At 44.2% G+C, this 18,856-nt stretch overlaps 1 protein-coding gene across 10 annotated transcripts in view; it reads left to right on the top strand.

The window, feature by feature from the left end:
• Positions 1-18,856, top strand: part of TEAD1 (TEA domain transcription factor 1) — a 152,528-nt gene that overhangs the window by 52,032 nt on the left and 81,640 nt on the right. For all 10 annotated transcript variants that reach the window (XM_039552599.1, XM_010405303.4, XM_010405301.4 and 7 more), the window contains exon 2: positions 672-925. In XM_039552599.1, coding sequence (XP_039408533.1) covers positions 778-925 — 148 coding nt within the window. In that variant the 5' untranslated portion in view covers positions 672-777. The remainder of the gene's footprint in view (positions 1-671; positions 926-18,856) is intronic.

The following is an 18,856-nucleotide window of genomic DNA, read 5'->3' as shown; positions in this document are numbered from 1 at the left end:
TTTTAAGTCAGGCAAAGCATGTATGTTCTCTTGTAATTCCTTGCTCTGGTATTATCATTTTAAAGATTTCTTTTTGTATGTAGCTTGGATTCTGATTGTATTATTTATTTGGGTAAGATCTGAAAATTACAGCCTTTTCCAGTTAATTACATTGAGCTGTGGCATCACTGGTATAATTCCATTAAATCCAGTGACATCCGGATGAATGTGAACAATAGTTTTTGCTTTTGTTTTTAGGTTCAAATGGTTTTAGGCTCTGGTGGTCACTGTGGCATAAATTGGTGTGCTTCCCTTCCAGCCAGTGGAAGTACACTGATTTCCCCCTGCCTGAGGATCTGGCTTGTTATTTTAAGGGTGCCAGTCTTCAGCCAGATGAAATGTGGCTGGAGAGTTTTCCCCCACTTTGACTATTTGTGAAAAATAATCTGATTCTCTATGCCCTCGTGTAATTGCACACAGAAAATGTGATAGAGTTCCTCTTCTGACAGCCTTATTGCTCCACCTCTGCTCATTTGAGGTAGAATGCTTCTCAATTTTTCACTTTTCCTGGGTGCTTCCTGTGCTCACGTTACTGCTCAGCTGCTGTTAACTTAGCATCAGAAGTAGGCAGAAATGTTTGCCTGGAGTTCCATGCCTTTAATGCCTTTTGGGGTTGGTTGTTTGTGTTGCAGGTTTATTCCCTTGAAGACTCCAGGCTTAGGCTTGGAGACCCCAGCCATCACCATTGAGCCCAGCAGCTGGAGCGGCAGCGAGAGTCCTGCCGAAGATATTGAAAGAATGAGTGATTCTGCAGATAAACCTATTGACAATGATGCAGAAGGTGTCTGGAGCCCTGACATTGAACAGAGCTTTCAGGAGGCTCTAGCTATCTATCCACCATGTGGGAGGAGGAAAATCATCTTATCAGATGAAGGCAAAATGTATGGTAAGTGGTACACATTTAGCCTTTGGAAATAATTGTTCCAAGATGAGAACTGTAGAGCCCAGCTTGTTTCTACACAATATTCCTGGTTCTGATTTTGGTACTTTTGGAGTAAATTGTGAAGAAATATGTGAAGCTGAGAGAGCTCAGCTGAGCTGATGTGGTGTTCAGGACTGTCCAAGCCAGTTCCTTCACTGCTGGCACTAGGAAACAGTACTGATACAGAATTTTATTAGTTACCTTACTATATAATTGCCTTTGACAAATTCTATGCTGTGGCTAAATGTGAATATTTAAAAGAAGCATTTAAATGTGTCACTCCTCAGGCATTAAAAAAATAGGCATTTTTCTTTATTTTTCACGGAATGGTGAAGACAGGGAAATGGGAAGCGCAGTCTGCATGGTGGTGTGGCAGATTAAGCGACACTGAACTGAAAAGAGATAAAGTTCTTGTTGCATTCAGGAGTCTCTCCATGAAAGAGGCAAGTTAGGGGTGCTTTTGTGTCTTTTCTTTTTTTCTCTCTCTCTCGTTTTTTTCCCGCCCTTCCCTCCGTGCGAGCTGTAAATCAGATGACGCGCTGCCAGCATTCCATAAACACGCGCTCTGCGGAAGGGTACTGACATCTCCATGTGCTGCGCGGGGCTGTGCAGCTCTCGTCCCGCTGCTCCGAGCTCTCTCTCGCTCCGTTCCTTTCTCGTTTCCACTTTCCAAGCTCCTCCCTGGGGCCGGCAGAGCCCTTACCCGTGTGTCCGTGTGCCCCTTTGCACCTGCCGGGGCGATGGGGTGGCAGTGCCCCGGGGATGGGTGGCAGTGCCCCGGGGATGGGTGGCAGTGCCCGGGGATGGGTGGCCGTACCCCGGGGTGGGTGGCAGTGCCCCGGGGTGGGTGGCCGTACCCCGGGGTGGGTGGCCGTACCCCGGGGTGGGTGGCCGTGCCCCGGGGTGGGTGGCAGTGCCCCGGGGATGGGTGGCCGTACCCCGGGGTGGGTGGCAGTGCCCCGGGGATGCTCCCCGTCCCTCGCCGCTACCTGGCGGGGCAGAGGGGGCCGGCCCCGAGCAGATGGTGCTGCAGCTGCCACCAGCTGTGCCCCGCCCGAGGTCACGGGCACTGCCGGGTGACCCGGCCCCCTCCGCAGCTGCCGTGTCACCCCGCGGCCACACCGAACGTCCTGTCTGGGAAGGAAGAGTCGGGATGAGGCATCTCAGCTGCCCTCGGCAGAAAGTTGTCGGGGCCGGGTTTCCTGCCTGGGTTTGTTTTTTCCCCCTCCTCCTTCTCCCGCACTCCCCTTCTCCCCCTGCCCCAGGGAGTATAATCTCTCCTGTCCTCTCCTTCTCGCCCGTTTCCGCCTGTTTTGATTGCTTCTCGGTGCTGTTATTTTCCTTTGGAAAGGGCAGATGATTTGCCTAATTAGAAGGTTGTGCGCCTTCTAGGAGTACATAAGCATGTATATACAAACAAGCTTATTGTGTAGTTATGCTCTAAAGCCTTACTTAGGCTTGAACAGCTCACCAGCCAAAATAAGGCTGGCTGCATTTTTTTTTTTTTTAAGTCGGGATCCCTACAACCACACTAGTTACTCCTGAAATCTGCTTTTTGGTGTTTTGAAGCATTTTTGGTGCCATTGTATAAATAAATAAATTAACATATTTATCCATGCATTGTGACAATCACTGATTTCATTTAATGGTTCCTAACCCTAAATGTTGACATTTGTTAAATGATATATGTATAAAACCATTTGTGCATATCTAACTGCTGATTAATACTGGTAGCTAGTAATACCATAAGCACAGGCACATCTCATATTTATGCTAATCCTAAATCAAATATAGTTAATTTTCAATCAAAAAATGAGCTATGCGTGCTTGATGCTGAAAACTTCACTTAAAGTGTTGCCCTGATAGAGTAGAAAAAAATTAGGAAGTGCAGGGTACTGTTTGAGCAGAATTTACATCCTGACTTTGCAGTGGATAAACTCATGTTTTCATTCTTCAAACTGAGTGACTGCTTTGTAGTGTTTGAGGATTTATTGAAACCATGTTAGGTTTCTGAGGACTTTCTAATAGAGTCTTATGGCCCTGAGAGCATAATTGTTCTCCAAGGATTTTGAAATCAAAACAGTGTAAGTGTTTTACATTCTGTGTGGCATAATGAAAATAATTTAATGCCTTTTAGTGGCATACCAAGTTTATTTCACTTACAAGAGAGACATTGCAATATGGCTAAGCTTCCATAGTGTTGGGGGATATTGTAATGTGTCAGTAATTTATGAACCATGTAAGATGAAAGGTCAAGAGAGCACCATTTCATTTTCTAACTGAAATTACCTTTAGATATAGGCACCAGAACAAATCTGATCTTTATGGAGGCAAATATAATGATCACTTTGTGTGGATTAAGTTAAGCAATTGTAGTTTTTGATCCTTGGAGGGAGACTTTGAGAAGAGCAGAGATTTTGCTTGAAGAAATATTTTAAGTCTCTGCCTTTGATTTAATGAGAGCTTTGCAACATTCATGTAAGCAAGCAGCCAGAGTTTCTTCACTCTTCTTTGTGGTGGTCTAAAAATCATCCTTAAATTGGCGTTCCTAAGAGGTCTGTGTTCAGCCTCCTGGTCGGCTGGCTCCAGGGGACCTGGAGAATTGCTCAAGGAGGACTGAGGGGACTGGGATCTGTGGGTGAGGGGTGGCCGAGTGGCGCCTGCCCGCAGTGCCACCTGGGTGAGAGAAGGGTGGCTCGTGATGGGAGAGCTGTGCCAGTGGTACTGAGGGACATCCATGACCTCTCTGGGCAGCCTGAATCACTTCAGCTCTTCCTCTACAGCTGAGACCTCAGATAAAGGAGGGAAGAGAAGGGGAGGGTGTTTTCTTCTCCCCTTGCCTTCCCAAAAATGTGAGTTAAGGCACAAGAGGATGATGAGAACAAAAGACTTTTGATTCTATCCCCACAGAAGAGGGTTGCAGGGGCCCCTGGCTGGGGAGAGGAAAGGGGATGTCCTAACTTTTTTTTTCTTGCCTTGGGGCATCCTCAGGCTGTAGACAAAACTGTGACCTGTGCAAGACCAGGAGCATTTCAGGCTGCTGCTGGCCCAGGGTTATGGCTCCTTGAAGAAACCCTCAGAAAACAAAATGAAAGCTTAATGAAACTCTTTTTTATAAATTCATAGGAAGTGATTGGGTAAGAAGCAAAGATGCTTGTTTTGGTTTGGATGGGCAAATTCCAGAAACTAGTTTTGAAATTCTTGAGAGAAAGGGAATACACAGTAAGGCCAAGGGGCCCCTGATAAGTTTCCTGCAGGAAAGCTCTATCCATCACTCCTTTTCCCTTTCCTTTGTGAGCGAGTTTGTGAAGGTCTTACAGTGTTGGTTTTGCTCCTTGTACAGTATTGACTGAAAGTAAATAAAATTTTAAAAATGTGAGGAGGGTATAACTGTGGAGGCTTGAAGGAGGATAGAGGAACACATCTATAAATTGATGCTCACACTCTTTGTGGAAGCAGTCAAGCGTAGGCCACGGAGGAAAGACTGAGTTGTTAGACCCATTTTCATTTGTCTTCCCAAGGCATTGGTAAGACTTTTTTCATCTGTACTGCCTCAAAAGAAGTATTGATCAAACACAAACATCATCCTCTGGTACAAACTAGGACAGCCTATAGTTTGCCTTCCCTCTCAGAGTTCCATCCGATGAATTTCCGTGTCCATGTTTTTGCAGCTCATAGTAAAACTCCAGCCCATTAGAGGGCATTGGCTGTCCTGTATTTGTACTTTGTTCCGATTGTTGGTCTTTTGCTGCTGGCAGTTTAGTAACTTGTAGCAATCCCTGTGAACTCACTTACTGGCAAGATATTTGCCTGTGCTTGTCTTTGCTCCTGGGAGAGTGTTTTGGAAAAGATTACAAGAATGAAAGCTGCTGTGAAATAATGCAGCCCTACTTTTATCCCTGGTGTAACACTGAAGTCACTGGAGTTACCACGGGATTGGACTTGGCTCTGTGTGCACGTTTTCTTTCTTTTTTTCTTTTTTTTTTAAATTTAGCTACAGCAAGATGTGGCTTTAGTGGACCTGTAGGGACAATGCCAAAGTGCCATTAACCTGCTAGCAAGTGGAATATGCCTGCAGACGTTGTTATCAGCCCTGCTAAATTAGCCTCAAGGTAGCAAAGGTGGATTTTGCCTTTAAGACAAGAAAATAATTTGATATTAATTTTTGAGACATGTAAACAGCTCTTCAGTTATGAGTTTGCATCGGAGGTATTTATCTCTGCAATAAAACTGCTTAAAAGTATGTAGTGATTATTAAAAGGAAGTTTTTTAGCATGTTTAGTAGTTTTACAGAGAAGAATGAGTACTAATTAATGCTAGAAATTGCATAGCAGCCTTTCAGAACTGTGTATGCTTATTAGGTTATACATAAAATCTCTTGGCATGCACTGTAAAGGGAAAATGATACTTTCAGAAAAATTTCTGCTCAGATAATAGAATTTTTTGCATGATGAGTAATAACAGTCTTCATTTCCAAAGCACCTTGTGTAAATTGGGTATTAAAATTGAACTTTGAACTAGAACATTGACAAAAGAAATCCTATTCTATAGGCTTGCCTGATTCTGTAGCTAACTGCTATTATTTGGTGTTTTCCTGGGCTTCTATTAGGAAAGTGTGAGCTAAATAGCTTTATGAAGAGTACAGTAACATGTTACAAATTATTTTTACCGTCGCTTTTAATTTTAAAAGTTCCATGAAAGTTACTGCTTCCATAAAGACATTGTTACCTTGTAAAGTTTCCACAGTATTAAAGATATTTGAATGCGAATAAGGTATTGGGAGTGATGAAATACCAGATGTGAAGGATCAGGTTTCGTGTTTATTCATCTGTTCCTGCAATCATTGTGCAAAGATACGCTCTTGGTTTTTTTTGTTTTTTTTTTTCCCTTTTTTGTTCTCTCAGCAACATGCACCAAATGAATGCAATGGAGATGGGACTCCTATTCTGAAAGCCACTAGATGGGTTTCTTAGGCTGCAAACAAATCTGTCTAGAAACACTCTGGCAGTGCTGGGCCTGCTCAGTGTGTCACACCCGCGCCGAGCCCTCAGCCAGCAGGGAAGGGCAGGAAGGGCCAGAGATACGATGTCTGCTTGGGAAGTTTCTGCTGAAATCGCTTGGGTTGTGAGCAAATCTGCCTGAGATTGTTTCTGCAATGTGGGGATGTTCTTGCAACATCAGCAGGCCGTGCTTGCAGGAGGGCAAGATCTGGTTTTGTGAGCTGAGCAACAGGCCCTGCTGTCGGTGGAAATGAGGGGTTGTTGGGCTTCCTGGTCCTTGAAGATTTCTGAAATGTGGGGGAACAGGGTTTAATCTTTCTCCTTGGGCTTTCAAGGGTAAATTGTCAATGCTTTGAGATAAAGTGACAGAGTCTTCATAAGACAGAGAATTTTTTATCTCTCTGTTTTGTTTTTTTTTTACCTCTGCCATAACCTGCTATCCTAAAGAGAAAACCCCAGTGGGACAGTGAGAGTTGTGTGTGATAAGGGTATCAACTCCTACTTGGGGAGCAGGCAGAGGAGAGGAGGCTGTGGTAAGCACCACACCTGAAAGCGTCAGTAATGCTGTGGAAGGTACATGGCACAGCAATCTGGTGTTCCACTGGCTGTGTTGGGTTAGGAGTGTGACGTGTTCCAAACGAAATGGGAAAATATACTAGAAAGTTTGGCTGACAAATTATGCATCAGAAAGAGCAGGACATCCTTTGAAAGTGATTTTTAGCACTTGGGCTTTGTCCTCTCTCTACTAAACATGTTCTCTTCAGTCACCCATGTAAAGGGGAACTTGTAGAAAGCTGCTTATAGGCTGTTCATGGGAAGGACAACAGTATGGCTGCTGCCCCTGTCTCCCAGTGTTCAGTAGGCACTGCATGGAGGAGGTACTGGCAACATCAGTTCTTGCCTGGAACTAAGTGGAAGCTACCAGGACAGGTTCAGATCAGGCATTTTTCTACTTCAGAATTATTTAGTGGCTATTCCTATTCAAACAGCTATAGTAAACAGAGCAAGAGAGTGTCTTTCCTTTATGACATTGTTCTTCTGGTAATAACGTTGTTTAGGACTGACACACGTTAGCCTGAGAGCACTGAAGTGATGCAACCTCACTGGAACATCCAGGATACATTTAGGTGGTTGTCTAGTGTCATTTCTATTATCTTGTTTTTCTTCCAGCACTGGTTTCTCAGGATGAACTTGTGATCCTGTAATTGCAGAAGGCAGAGTTTTGCAGCTTTAAGAAATAGTTGTCGTGCTAGGAGGTAGTTAAAACAGCCTTGATCAGGCTGATGTAGTGTGTTAGTTGGTTGCACAGCACTGAGAGATTGAGATAATTGAAAACCCTGCATGTAGATAGCATGAAAGGAAATTGACTTGTTTATTCGATCTCATTCCTTGTAGAACTGGGATTGCTCCTAGGGCAAACACCTTCTGGTTCAGGCAACCTGGGGACAATTGAGTTGGACAAGTAAAGCCCACTTGGGGGTTGTTATGGGCTGTAAGGTTTGAATTCCTCTTCATGGTGTGATAACAAATAGCACTGTTGGGAACAAGGAGCAGTGGGAACACAAAGAAATTTTACAGCATCTTTGGTTTTCTGAGGACATGCAGTCTCCTGAGAAGTAGGTTTGTGTCCCACCCCACACCTCACAGGGGTGACCCTGGGCTAACTGTTGGAGAGTAAGTGCTGTGGTGCTTGTGACATGAGCCTTACACAATTCCCTGAGGGCCTGCTATTCAAAATTAATATGTATCTTATCTGAGTCTTATGGGGATTTCCTAACAGATGCATGAAGGACTTTTTTTCTTTTTTTCTTTTTTTTTTTTTTTGTGGTGCCCTTGAGATGTTGCATTAATACCATTGTATGAATATTTTCCTGTCCTACAGACAATTTCATGTGGGGCACTTGGTCTGGAACATCAGAGAAAAATACTTCAGGGTCTGGGCTTCCAGATGATTCAAGTCTGGAATTTGAGTTTAAGAAATTAGACACTAATGGATTAACAGTTTACAGACTTTCAGTAGAAGTAATGGTTCAGTTAGTAGAAAAAGGCTCCTCTGCAATTTTTCTGGTTTTCTTCTAGGCATACAAAGTGTTTACATTGTTTGATTAAGGAACATGTTTTTTAAGCAAAAATAATACGAACTGAGGACATGAATGTGCTAATTCTACTTCATGAATGCTCTTTTAAATGCAGAGAAGTGCTATGGCTTGTTAAACCTAATGTAAAGGGGACAGCAGTGCATCCCAAATTCACAAGGGAATTGGAACCCTGAGAAGGCACTGCATGCTGTGGGAGTTGCTGGGATGTCAGTCAAACACCATTACAATTTAACCTACAGGGTACTCAGGCACTGTTAATAGAAACTGTGATCAACACACACCTTCTCTGGGGTGAGAAGTCAGCATCGCTATCACGACTGCTTAATTACAGCCTTCCCACAACAGCCATCTCCAACTAGGTCAAGCCTCCTGAGGATTTTCTGGATGCAGGTAGATTTCGTGTTTATACTGAGATCTCCTTTCTGTCTTGAAGGGGGCAGTAAGCTTGCCAGAGGTTACCAGGTGTATAGGCCTTCAGAAAAGATCGGGTCATCAACCCAGTTCCTTGTTTGGTTGCCCTTCTTGGAGGAGGGGGTACACAGGGGACTCAGCAGCCAGGGATGGATTTGGCTTGGGCTGAATCTTGGTTTGTCTGTAGGCAACTGTATCACCCTTGATGCCTGACAGTTTTGGGGACAGCAGCACAGAAAACATGCCTGGAGGTGTTTGGGAGCATATTCCAGTAATCTGTGTGGACGTAGGTGAGGCAGAGTATGCCAAGTTTTCAGATAATAAAGAAAAAGCTTTTTCAGTTTGCCTAATCATTGCAGCAGAGCTAAAACATCTGAAGTTTATTTGCCTGAAGCTGCTTCACTTTTTCTTACTTCTACTTTAACATCAACTGGTGTTTGGTTAGTATGGAAAGGAAAAGGATTAATTAAATAAAAATCACAGTTGAAATTGCTTTTTCTGTCATTCTAGCAATGCAGGTGTGTAGGGAACACAGACGAGAAAAGCATCTTCAGCCACTTGGATTCAGCACCAGTTTTACCCCTAAACTAGCAGGTAACACTGCTGTCTTTGGCACTGAGAAAAGGAAAATGTTAGCCCAACTGGGTCCCAGTTTCAGGGGCTTGGGGACGGCAGGCTGGGTATAGTTGACAACTAATAATTTCCCATAGTGAAAGTAGTCTTTGGATCACTTTAGCAGGTGCCTTCATGTGGCCTGGTAACTTCAGCATTTAATTCTTTGAACAAGAATTGCATTTTCATTTGTTTAGTTCTTCCTTGGATTGACTGTCAGCAATAAACCTTTTAGTACAATTAATGGTGAAAGAAGTGTTTACTAATAGCTATATAAAAATACATGCACATACATATATGTGCAAATAGGTTTGTGTGCGTGAATAAAATCTGTTCCCTTTCAGCCAATTAAAATGTATTTAGGAGTCCTCAGCCAGGAGGTTTATACACAAGGAATTGGCTACCTCTTGGCTGGGACCTTGCTTTGGCAACTGAAAGCAACCTCCCGTGAGAGCACTCTGCAAAGAAATAGTATGATTCATATTTGTAGCTGTTATTAGGTAGGCATGTAGGCATATATTTAGGTAGGTGAGGTATGCAGGCATATATTGTGTGTTTCATATTTGGACTGCACGGGGTATTTTTAGCTGCAGGAGGCCCAATCACCAGAGGCTGGGCGCGTGCTGAGGAGAATTGCTGTAAGGGATAGCGCACGCAGGAGCCGCCCGCAGAATTTTCCATCCTGCCAGGCAGCGAAAAAAGGCCTCTGCAGCTACATAGCTGGGTGGCCAGAGGAGTGCCATTAACAGGTGGGACAGTTCAGAAAGCCCTTTGGCCTGGCTGCCCCGAAGGCTCTTGATCTCTCTCAGCCCCCATTTGGGAGCAGTTGTCCCAGGTTCCAGCCTCCCACTGACCCCTGTGACTGTGACACACGCAGAGCTGGTGGGGACGGCGTGGAATCTGGCATGTGAGGTTAGCAAAGTGGGAAATAATAGGAAAGATGCATTAGGGCTGGAAATACTGAGCAAAAATTAAAATGAGGTAAAATAGCCATTAAAAACCCAATTCTATTAAAATTACGAGACAGGAAATTTTACAAGCTGCCCTTGCCCAATGAAGAAAAGCAGCCTGGAGGGACCAAATAACTTGTCTGATGTCATCAAGAGTTTTATAGCAGAGCTGGGAATTGAGCCCTCTTCCCCCCAGTGCCATCTAAGCTTTAATGCTGAAGGGGCTCCTTTCACAGCTTATCCGGTGACCCTTGGGGGAGCTTAGGGCAACTGTGGCAATTCCATGTTCCTGCACCACATCCTGTGTGCAGGGAGAGGCAGCTGCATCTCCTGGAAAGTACAATCTCTGCATAATGTGACCACAGGATGTCTTGCTCCTCTAATAAGGGAGTTGACTAAATGCCATTTTATTGTTATTAGACATTTGCTTAATATAGTAGTTCCTTGAAACCAAACAAGAAAAGGTCCTCGAGGTGCTGTATACTGTGCACAAATAATGGAGAGCCACAAGATTTATATGGAGGAGAGAGAAAGTGGATGGGAAACTGAGGCAATATTTAGCCCCATATTGATGCTCCATAAGATGATGTGGCAGAATAACAGAATAAGAGAGAGGCTGCTGAAAATAAGATGATTTAATTTGTTCATAACATCATTATTCAAGGAACAAAAAAGTATGTAGCCTTATCCAAAGAAGTAATCTAAGAGGTCTTTACCGTGTGCCAAACTAAAATTCTGCTATTTAATTACCGATTTAGAAAATATCTTGGGCTCAATTTCCTCCTCAGTTACACTGTTATAAATCTAATGGAATTGTTAAAGATTTATGGCAGTATAACTGAAGGCAGAATTAGGTCCCTTATGTTTAAAACTTAGTTTGCCACAGAAGTAATAATTCCTGTTTTCTAGGCAAGAGTTTAAGAATTTTGCAGACCTCTGTTTCTGTAAAAGAAATATGAACTACAGTAGTGTGGGTGAGTGATTAATGCTGGAGGGGATGTCTAGGGGCAATCAGAATTGGCTGGTGTGGAAAATCCATGTGCAATTCAGATTTAGGGTCTGTTTGCAGATGCCTCATAATTTAAAATGTCAAAAAACCCCCAAACCTTAGGCCTTCATGTAGTAAATTAATACACTGCGTGTTCAGTGTGCAGCGGGCTTTGCTGAGGTAATACCCTCATATGAGGTGTGAACTCATCCCATTCCCCTTAGTAAGGACTTAACTTCAAAATTGATTGTGACCCTTTACATCCTGACAGTATCTAAATCATGTAAAAAAAAAAGTTCCCAGTTTTTTTTTTTTAATTTAAATCATGTGTTTAATGGCTTAAAAAGGAAAAACACTGGCTTATTTATTCAGACCTAAAGAAATCTTACGTTAGTGCAGATCTATTTTATCCATTGGCTTTTCATCTCTAAAGGAAGGGTCTTTTTAATGGGCTCTTTACTGTTTTTCTCAGCTTCCACTTAGGAAAAGAGCTCAACTTTGAAGGTTTTCAGCAGTGAGTTAGGATGTGCCTGTCTCCTGTACGGAGGTGCCTGGTCTAGCCCGAGCACAGCGTGGGCAGCCCTCGCCCACCGAACAGGCTGAGCAGGTCTGGGGAAGCCCTGGCCCTTCCCCGGGGCTGCAGGGGGATGCTGTGAGCAGGGGCAGTTTCCCCAGGAACACACTCTGTGAGCTGGAAATATGCTGCTCTGGGATTTATGGCACTTCTGACAAGTTTATGCTTTTCCTAGAGTGCTGTAGGCCTACAGTGCATTGTAGAAATCATAACAAAACTATACCAAAATATGATCCCTTTAAAATAATATAATTCAGTATCTGTTCAGAATAGCCAGTTTTAATTTAAATACAGTATTTAGGTCCAAGGTACGTTTTTAGGAACTTCATTTAGGAATGAATTGAAGAGTTAGTTATTCCAACTTTGCTCCCAATTTCTCTACTTCCTCTTCCTCAGTGGTGCAGGGGGATGAGGTGTGAGGGTTATGATCAGTTTATCACACACTGTTGCTGCTGCTCCTTCCTCCTCAGGGGGAGGGCTCCTCATACTCTTCCCCTGCTTCAGTGTGGGGTCACTCCCATGGGACACAATTCTCCATTAACTTCTCCAGCATGTCCCTTCCATAGGGTTCAGTCCTTCAGGAACAGGCTGCTCCAGCATGGGGGTCACAAGTCCTGCCCACGAACCTACTCCAGCGTGGGCTTCTCCTGGGGTCACAGCCCCTTTCAGGCATCCACCTGCTCAATATCCACCCTCATGGTGGATCTCAGCATCCCTGCGATCTCCCTGTGCTCAGGGGCTCAGCCGCCTCACCCTGGCTGCCCCATGGGCTGCAGGGGAATCTCAGCCCCAGCGCCCGGAGCACCTCCTGTTCCCCCTGCACTGACCTGGGTGTCTGCAGGGCTGTTCCTCTCGCACATCCTCACTCCTCTCTTTGGCTACAGCTGCCCAGGCTTTTCCCTCCTGTTATCTCAGGAGCAGTAGCACTGTCACTGATGGGCTCGGCCTCGGCCAGCATCGGGTCTGTTTGGAGCTGGCTGGCATTGGATCTGTCGGATATGAGGGAAGTTCCTGGCAGCTACTCACAGAAGCCACCCCTGTAGCCCCTCACTGCCAAAACCTGGCCATGCAAACCCAGTACTCTGTGAAAACAGTAGCTCTGAGTGAACATAAAAAGTTCAATGTTTAGTACAGTCCTGACTTGATGCATTGATTCATGATACCTGTGGCTTTTAAATATGGGTTTTGTTTGTTTTTTAAATACTGATAAGTCATTAACTACCTAAAAATTAGTTGAAATTTAAAGGAATAAACCCCCCTGTTGTCACTGATGTATTTTGCAACCTAAGCAAAGGCTCAGGTATTCCAGATATGATAGATGTGCAGATTGCATAAGACATTATGCATTGCTCACTCTAAGATACAGAGTCCTGTCTGCCCTTAAACCCTTTGTTCTCTTGGCTGAATGCAGTTAATTAGCAACCGTCTCCATAGCAACTGCCTCATAGTACAAAAACATTGTCTCGTTTTTGCAGTTTAGCTTATCACACTGTTTACCTGAAGGGCTTTTCACTGCGTTGAGTCTCATTTGAGTTGGCTACATGCCTGCTCACGGAAGTGAATTGTCAAGATAGAAAAACACCATGGCAGCAAGATGCTGAACAGGGCCCTGTGTGTGGAACCAAAAACATTTAAAAAGTCCTGTGGAAACAAAAGTTGAAGTTTGCAATGATTTAAGTCCAGTTTTAAGGCATGTGACTTGCCAGGAATATAGTGGATTTTAAAATACTGCTGTACTTCTGGGCCTGTTTTACGGACTGCCTTACGCGGTGCTCCCTTGCCTGTAACTTACTCTCAAACCCATGACCCTCACAGGCACAGACCTTCGTCCACGGCCATCAGGAAACTTGCCTCCCTCCAAACCTGGGCTCTTCCAGGCAGCTCCAGCTTGTTCTTTAAGATTATGCTGCTGCACCCTAGTCAGCTGTTTCCATCATTGCAGTCCTATCCATTTTCTTTTATATTAGTATGATTTCAAGGGAAATCTGTGGGCGTTGCTTCCATATGATAAATTAGTTAGGGAGGGAAGGGGAAGAGCTGTTGTGGTCATATAATACACTGGAGATTTAGATTTATTCATGTCAGCCATCACAGTGGTGTTAAAATACCTGCTGTGTACTCATATGACTCAGGCAGTTACAATAGGCTTGGATTTGTGCTAATACGACTTTGTTGGTGTAGGATGACATATTTAAATCATGTTTGAACTTTAGACAGAGGTGTGTCTACATATTCACACACCTCTGTAGAGGCTTACTGGAAGGTGTGAGTGTGTCGTAGAAATGACAGTGAAATTTAACTGGTATCTCAATCCAGCATTTGTGTCTGGCTTGACACCAGGATGGTACTGCATGAGAGGCCATGTGAGAAGAACTGTGTTCTTGCTTATTAATGCTTGATTTGTTGTGGTTTGTTTGTTGTCTTTTCTTTCTTAGTTGGCAGGAGAGTGGATGAGAGGCTGATCTAGACTGGGGCAATTCTCATTTTATCCTAGGCAGACCAGAAACCAGAACTGGTCATTCAGCCACGCCACCATGCACTGGTCTCCCTTCCCTTTTCCAGTGACAGTTTCAGCTGGCAGAGGTCATTTTCCCTTTTAGCCCCAGATGGCATGAGGGGCTGCTGCACCTTGATAAAAAGGCTACATTCAATATGATGTGTTTGAAACAGTCTCTCCACAGGTATGAGAAGGTGTTTTGGGCTCTCTCAGGATAAAAAGCAGGAAGCGTGCAAATGCTGCCAGTACTGCTGGTGTAGTCCATTATTCCTATAGAGCTTCTGGCTCATGGAGGGTTATTCTCTGTTCGTGTTAATGTCCTGCTCAAACTATTCCACATTCACCATCACTGTTAGTAGTACCTGAATTATAGCAGTGCTGAAAGTCTGCAGGCAGGATAAAGGCTCCATTGTAGTAAGTCTTGTGCTCACAAGATGAGACAATCCCTGCTCCGGCTCTGCTTTAAGACCAATAGCATGAGGGGGTTTATCATAGGAATAGCAGAGAGGGAGAGAAAATGCTACAAATGATAGGAGACCCATGGTTATGTGGAGTAACTGCTCATTTATGTATCTCGGGGACTTTGGATGATGTTTGTTACCCTTGGAGCTGTAGAGTTGAAGGTAAATAAGATGCTTTTGTTTTTCGCAGAGGGTGGTTGCTGCTGCTCATCTCCACAGCCAGCACCACGGCCACAGGGCACTGTGAGGGAGCAGGAGGGCTTGGGACAGGAAGGGGAGCTGGGTAGAGCAACTTGTGGAGATGCCAGACCAAAGGGTGGGTGAGGTTTGCTGCTGAAGTGGGGGAAAAAATTCAGTGTGATAAATGGCCTCAGTGTTTATCCAGAGCAAGCTGCCTGCACGTTCAGGCTGCCACATGGAGTTACACAGGCTCTCCCATGCCATCCCTCTTGGTCACTGACATGGTTGAATCAACAGATGCTTGAAGTCAATCCCCCACTTCCTCCAAGTGTGTAAGATTGTTTGCTTACATTCACAGATCCTCCACAAACTCTCTTTGTATGGAAACCACAGAGAGTGTCCAAACTGTCAGGGTATTTTCCAGCTTTTAAAAAGGCGCTTAGCATTGTCAGCACCTTTGAATTCACATCTCAGTTCTCCTGAAGCCAGACTTACTAGATACCCTTAGGGGTCGAGGAATGGAAAACTCTAATGGCCTGAAAAAGCCTGCTAGAACTTGACGTTATTTAATTAGCTTAAAGTAGAGCTTGGCAGATGGCAAAACAGTGGAAAAGACCTCCCTTTATAAAAATATGGGCCACATCCTCAGCTTGTATAAACTGGCAGAGCTCCACTGAAATAGATGCTCAGCTTCTGTCAATTAGCAGGGAAGAGAAAAACTTCTGAAAACAGGAAAAACAGCTGTAAGACCACAGAAATATCAGTGGGGTTCAGGTACAGAAGTTGTTTTTAACGCTTTAAAAACTGATCCACTTCCAAAGCAACTGGATCTTTTACAGTCTTGTTTTTGTTGATGTGCAATTCAGAGAAATAATTTGGCTTGCTTTTCCAAAGCTGCATTAAGTCTGCACATCTTGCAGCAGTGGGACATACTCTGTGCTGGTTTCTGCAAGTCATTCACTTATGAAAGTGAGACATCAATAATTCATTCTAGTAAAGCCAGTCTCTAGAGTTGTGGAAATTCATCTATTATGTGACAACCCTAACCAACTTTAACTAAGTTTTTTCGATGCACAGGACTTTGATTGAAAGTTGTGAGCTCACCTCAATCTTTTCCAGTGAAAATTCTTGCTCAGATGAAATCTCCCATATGTTTAAAAGCTGTTGCATTCTTACATTTTGATGTTTCCCATTAATTGCTTGGATTTTTTTTTTGGTTTTAATTGGAAACACGAAAACAAAGCCTGAACACCAAAGCTGACTGCTCACTTGTCCCATTTCATGGTATCAACCTGACAGATTCATTAAATCTGTAAAAGAATCAGGTCAGAATCAGAAGTGAATTGAACTTGCTGAAAGCAATGCAGTGTTCACAATCTGCTTTCAGTCTGGCTTTTCTGTACCTGCTCATTTCTCTTCATATTAAACCATCTGTGTAATTTAAGGAGCTACTGCAGGTTAACCCCATACTATAGAATATTGTGAGGCTTCAGAGTTCACTGGCTCCAAGCTCCAGATTAGATGCAGAAATAAAAGCAGCAAGAAGGAAAGCTAACTTTAAATACAGCAGTGAGAGGGATTTGAGATATTGTTACAGGTTGCTAAACTTGGGCCATGCAAGCAGTTGTGAAGTCACGTTTCTGGAGCGGGTGCTGAGCTATGCACGGGGCAGCCTGTCCCTGCTCCCACCCACCGAGGCACGTGGTGATTTAGGCAGCAGAAGGAGGAGAAAGTGGGAGAGAAATTGTGTCTGGTGGTGCGGCACAGCCGGCCGTCCCTGTGTGGGTGCAGCCAGGTCAGGCGGCGCTCCGGTCTGCGGAGCCGGGTGGCTGCCTTCTTAATTGTTTTCTATTTATTTATGATTTATTTAATGATTTCATGTAACCATGTGACATTTCATAAATTCTTCACATTCCATAAATCATGTGATTTGTGGTCAGTTACGATTTCTGTTGCTTTTGATGCTGCCACCTGCAGCGATCATTGCTGCTGGGAGCCTGGCTTTCACTGGGGGCACCCGGGCACCCCATCCCAGCACCTCCTCTCCAGTTCCCAGCAGGAGTGGGGCCTTGCTGCCCTGCAATGGTGACTGAGGCCCCAGCCACTCCCAAAATCGCTGCCCCCTCCCACCTTATGGACCACCTTTAAGTTATTTTCTCAGCAGTGGGTGTGCACAAGGTGTGCTGTGGGCAGTCTGATTGTCAGGAGCTGTGACAAGTGTCCAGACCTCAGGCAGAGGGTTGGAATGGATGGCCATGGGTGGTAACTTTACAGCCTGTGTTGGCATTTAACCAAGCAAGGAGCATTTCTCAGGCAGACCTGAGAGGGAAAGGTAGGGTACCCCTCTTCTCACATGCTGGAGGCAGAAGTCACTAGGAGCAGAATCCAGCTCTGTGCCTCTAGTGGGCTAAGCTGGCTTCTTCCATTTTTCCCCTCAAGGAAGATTCATATATCCCTATTAATAAATTACAAACCATAGTAAATGACTTGAGAGCACTATTTAGTGGCTCTAGGGCTCTGCTGTTTATGAAACCATCCATTAAAATAATGTATTTTGCTTGTGTATGCTTGGAGTTAGGGAAGGTTTGATGAGAGTCTGAGAGCTGGCATGTGTGCAAGCTAGGGAACAGGCACATGACGTTTTTGTGATAAGAGTAATATGACAGCTTGGCCTATAGCATGCCTGTTATTGAAACATCGAAATGACCTGAGAATTCATGGTTAAATGAGTAGACTTCCAGTGCTGTGTGTAATTCCAAGTCTTATTATTTTTGCAGCACTAGACTTCATAATATGCAGTGCAAAATACTTTCAATTGTCAAATTGCTTGTGAGAATTGGAGGCTGTACTGGACAATCGAATGAATTGATGGGCTGGCTACCACTGGCAAAGCTTGATTTCTAAGGTTGTGTAGATTAAACTATAAAAGATAACCTAAGGTCATAGATATAAAGCCTAATAAGAGCTTTCCTTCTAGAAAATTGTCCTACAGGCTGTTAAGAAGAATGGTGCTGAAATACAGAACAAAACTCTCTGGACAAAAATGTAATAGCAGGTTATACATGAAAAGCCAGATTCACCTGTGCAGCTCCCCAGAGTTTCTTCAGCAGAGATGAGGTGAAGCTCTGGCCAGAAAAGCAGCTCCTCTGGGAAATTGCATCATGAAAAATCTGGCCCATAGCCACTGGAGTCGGGAGAGTGCTGACAAGGGTTTTTTTGCATATATTCTTACTGTTCTGCTTTGGCAAGTCACAAGCCAGGATTTCACGTTGTCCTGAAAACTGTGAGGGTGGCTATTTTATTGCACGTATAGAATATTAGTAAAAGACCACTCTCAGGCAAGACTGTGTGGCCATGGAAGGCTGAACTGAGCTGATGGGTTATTTGCAATGGCATTCTGTCCAAATTAGCTTTGTGGGTATGAGGGCACTGTATGCATAAGCCCTCTCTGCACAATTCAAATCAGCATTTGAGTTTGATTTTTGACACAGTGATCTTGTGTCTGGGTAGCTGCTGCTCTGCTGGAGGTCCCTTCTGGAGGTCACCTCTGTCACGCGTGCTTTAGCCGGAATACCCTGGAGAACCCACATGAAATCAGGAACCTGTTGAAAAGGGAGGCTCAAATTAATTTATTCTTGCCAAAGAAGTAACTGTTTAATACAGGGGTTCACAATTCTGTGCAGGGCTCTGACATGCTGCCTTAAAAATGAAGCCACTGTGCCTAATACAGAGGGTGTGTGTGTGTGTGTGTGTGTGTGCCCGAGCACTCTGTGTGTGTTTGAACATAATGGGATTTATTAGGAGCTCTGGGAGGAATCAGCCAGGAAGAGGCATGTGACTAGTGAGTTTATTTTACAGCATCACCCTCCTGGTTCAGAAACTTAAGATACCGAGGCTGTGGTGGAAGCTGAAGTGCTGTGGTGTGGTGGGACAAAAAGTGGATCCCTGGATCTGTGAATGGGCTGAGCTTGGGACAAGAGGAACTGGTGCCCAGGGGGGTAAATGAAAGCCCAGGGAGAGAGACAGGGTTTTTTTGTCTGAGTTTCCTGCCCTCATGTCTCACTCAGAGGCAAATTCAAGCCTGTGTGTAGAAACAGAGAAATAAAAAAATAGGGAACTGGAG

The sequence above is a fragment of the Corvus cornix genome, chromosome 5 (assembly GCF_000738735.6).
Source record: "Corvus cornix cornix isolate S_Up_H32 chromosome 5, ASM73873v5, whole genome shotgun sequence".
In the NCBI taxonomy this organism is placed as follows: domain Eukaryota; kingdom Metazoa; phylum Chordata; class Aves; order Passeriformes; family Corvidae; genus Corvus; species Corvus cornix.
The sequence above is the reverse complement of the archived record's forward strand: the minus strand, read 5'-3'. Positions and strand labels throughout refer to the sequence as shown.